At 39.7% G+C, this 3574-nt stretch overlaps 1 protein-coding gene across 1 annotated transcript; it reads right to left on the bottom strand.

The window, feature by feature from the left end:
* Positions 1 to 1021: 1021 nt before the first annotated feature.
* Positions 1022 to 2448, bottom strand: LOC308610831 (transcription initiation factor TFIID subunit 7-like). The gene has a single exon (XM_081259829.1). The coding sequence runs from the start codon at positions 2275 to 2277 to the stop codon at positions 1228 to 1230; it is 1050 nt and encodes a 349-aa protein (XP_081115955.1). The 5' UTR covers positions 2278 to 2448; the 3' UTR covers positions 1022 to 1227.
* Positions 2449 to 3574: the final 1126 nt, after the last annotated feature.

The following is a 3574-nucleotide window of genomic DNA, read 5'->3' as shown; positions in this document are numbered from 1 at the left end:
TTATGTTTATGATCTGCCAATTTCCCAGAAAGGGTTTTGTGGTGACTTTAGTTATATACCAGATACATTAAAATCACCAGTGGACAACACATCTTTTATTCAGGTGCCCTCTGAAAGTTTTAAAAATTTGTTGACTTCATATCAATGAACGGTCCACTTTAAAATGGTTAAAATTATAAATTTTCTGTTTTGTGTCGTTTACCACAATTTTTAAAAAATGTGTTGTTTGAAGATTTTTGGGTTTTATAAAGGTATTAGCATAAAAAATGAAAAATTTAAAAGACCACCTCTAATCCCATTATCCTATCAAGCAATATTTACATTTTAATTTTCTCTTCCTGCTGTCTATAAACATAATTCCACATAGCTTCAATATAATTTGCCATTCTTATCTTTTCATACTAAATTTAAATTCTGTGATTCATAGTTATACTTTTTAACATTGCATTCACATGGTTTCATTGAGTAGGTCAATTTTTTAAATTGGTGAAAAATTGGAAATAACCTCAAATAAACTATTGTAAACATCTTCATAAATACAGCTTTTTTTTTTCTACTTCAAGTTGTATGTTTTTGATTCTCTATTAATCAACTTGCTTGGACAATAGTGTATTAAATAAGTTGTTAAGAGTGTTTATGAAGTCAAAAAAAAGCTTATGATCGTCTGCCAATTGTTATTTCAAGAGTGATATTTTATTTTTTTTAAGGTGAAAATTACTTGCTTTTATTTATTGTTAAAACAACTTTATGAAATGATTTGCAATGCAAAATGTGGAAAACTGCTTTGAATAACTGGGAAAATAGCTACAGCATGGGAAAACGTATGTAAACAAACTTCACTGCCACCAAACTAGAATCTACTAATTTATCTCAGATGGCATCACAGAGTAGCAATGGCAGCTTCTGGTAAACGGAGAAACAGCAGCAAAGTCCTGCAGTGAAGCTGTGATTAATTACCAAACTGAACTGTTCACTCCACTAATCCTACAACTTCCCTACATTTATTTGTCTATACATTCCTACTTACTACAGGACAAACACCCACCGAAGTGGTTCCAAAAAACAAATGAGATAGAAATTCACAATTATAAAACAAATCCAATAGAAGGCAGTGGAGGAAACTGGGAACTACTGCAAAGTTTTACTGTCTAGTCCAGGTGATGAAAACAAAGTTTTTCTTTCAAGGCTGACCACTGTCAGGAATGAAATTAAGTATCAAAACTCTCCTCACTTCTCTAGGAGTGATTCTAGCTCTTCTTGCAAAGAGCTGAGCTGCTCCTTTTCTCGGTCTTCCTTTTGTTTCAGTTCATCCAGCACAGCCTGAAATCTGTTCTTGAGAGCCAGGTTCTCCACTTTCATGATGAGATCCTCCTGTCGCTTTGCCCTGTCCTGGGTCTCTTGGAGCTTGCCTTTCATGTTATCAATCTGTTTCTGAATTCCCATAACCAGCTGATTAGTTCCCTCGTTTTCTTGGTGGTGTTCATCTGACTCATTTAGCTTGTGCTGTAGCTGCCTTTCCAGATCTTCCTCAGTGTCAATGATGTTTATATCTTCTTCATCTTGATGCTGTGTCTCATCTTCATCTTCACTGCTGCTGCTGAGGTCATTGAATATCTCCCGAAGCTCATCATGTTCTAATGAGTCATGGCCCTGCCTGTGGCCAGACATTCCTGGGGAAGAGATATCAAGGCCTTGACTTTCTGCTTCTTTTGTTTCATCTTCAGCAATTATTTCCCAACGGGTACTGACAGCTTCAGCATCTGTGCTCAGCAACCGCTTTACTTCTTTTTCCACATCTGGAGACTCAATATATTTCTTCTTTGCTGTCTTACGGAACCTTCTCTTTCTGACATTTTTTAGAGGCAGAGTAATTCCATGGTTCCATATAAACTTTTTCTCTTTGTCCTTATCCTTTTTCTTGCTTGCTTTGGGATCAGCAGTGGCAACTGGTTCCTCAACAGGAGGATAGAGATCACCATCAGCTGTACAGACAAGCATCTGAGAGATATCAGCTGTCTTGTAAAAGGTTTTTTTATCAATGGTTTTCAAACTTTCCATAACACATGGCAGATCTACCAATTTTGACGCCAATGGGACCTGGTCCACTCTGACAATTCCATGACGCCCATCAGGGTGTAACTCAATTGTCAGTCTGTCCTTCAGGTTGACATGACCAGACTGTATCGCCCGCCTCACAGTAGAGGCATACTCCGGAGGTAGGCGTAAGATAAACTGGCTCTCTACTTCGTGAGGAGCATCATCTTTGCTCTTACTCATCTTTACTTCTTTGTGACTCAGTTTTTCTCTAATAACCACTTGTTGCACTAAAAAATTTCAGCTATTTCAACAGAAAGACCAGTTCTTTATAAATTGACGTCTTTAATTACAAAGAGTTCTAGGTAGAAGAGCAACTAAGCGTCTATTCGGAATTAAGTTCCAAGTCTTTCTAAATATGCTGTGACAATACCAGTCGTTAATGACGCATTGCCTTACTCAGGTCCATTTAAATCTGTTAGCTGCAATGCCAAGTTCCAACCTCTAGATAGAGGTTGTCCTGCCGCTGCAGGACAACGCAGGGAAAGCAAATGGCGGCTCCTACGGAATGATTTTCGGCACAGAAAGTAAGGCTCAGCAGATACTCCCAATCCACAAACTCTCCCGGAACAAAGATACGCAAAAAGCGGGGCGTAGTGAGCTCTCTTCGCCTCGGGTACTTACAATCCAGTGACGGTTATAAGTCCAGTTTCTCCGGACAGGCGCGAGCGGGAAACGAAGCCACTCAGAGAAAGGCGGCCGGGAGCCGAGAGTCTCCTTCCGAATTCCTTTGTTCTTCCCGGCACTTGGCAAAGCGATCCGCTGATTATCGGTGAAACGGCTGAGGACGGGCAACGCGAAATCTCGCCAAGAACCGCAGCTCCGAACGCCAGATTCTGCAACTCCGCAGCTCAGGCGGCCTCCGTCCGTTACAGCAGACCTAGCCGAGAAAAAACAGCTGCGTCACCACGCGAGACCGGCAGCTGCTGTGAGTCGCAACACGCCTCGGGCGGAAGTGCGAGCTGCCCCAGCGCGCACAGGCACAACGTGCGATTAAGCTATCCGGCGTCTTGTCGTCTCGCGAGAACTTAGCCTTAAAGGGATGAAGACTTTCGCCAAGAGCTGTTGGTTTAAAAGTATTTAGAGGAAACGGTTCTAAGAAGGACATGGATTCTCCCGCGCGCCTCCACTACCCCCTCCGCTAAAGAGAGTGATATTTTAATAATCAAATAGTACATTCAAAGAAGTTAAGATTTGTGATATCACACTAATTAGATATTATTATTAAAAATTTATATCCTATGTAAAGCATTCTTAAAATAGCTACATTGACTTTTGCTATGATATTAGAAATGGAAGGATATATAAATAAAACATGTATATGTACAACATATTTGGAATTCTGTAGAATTAGTACAGAATAATAGGGCATCATGGAATGAGAACAGTTAAACATTTTTTTTTAGTTAGCATGATTAAACAAAGTGGAAATGTAACTGCAGTATACAAGCTCATTGAGCTCTTTTAAGAGTAATTTTAT

This window comes from Mesoplodon bidens (genome assembly GCF_964165515.1).
Source record: "Mesoplodon bidens genome assembly, contig: HAP1_SCAFFOLD_238, whole genome shotgun sequence".
Lineage (NCBI taxonomy): Eukaryota > Metazoa > Chordata > Mammalia > Artiodactyla > Ziphiidae > Mesoplodon > Mesoplodon bidens.
The sequence above is the reverse complement of the archived record's forward strand: the minus strand, read 5'-3'. Positions and strand labels throughout refer to the sequence as shown.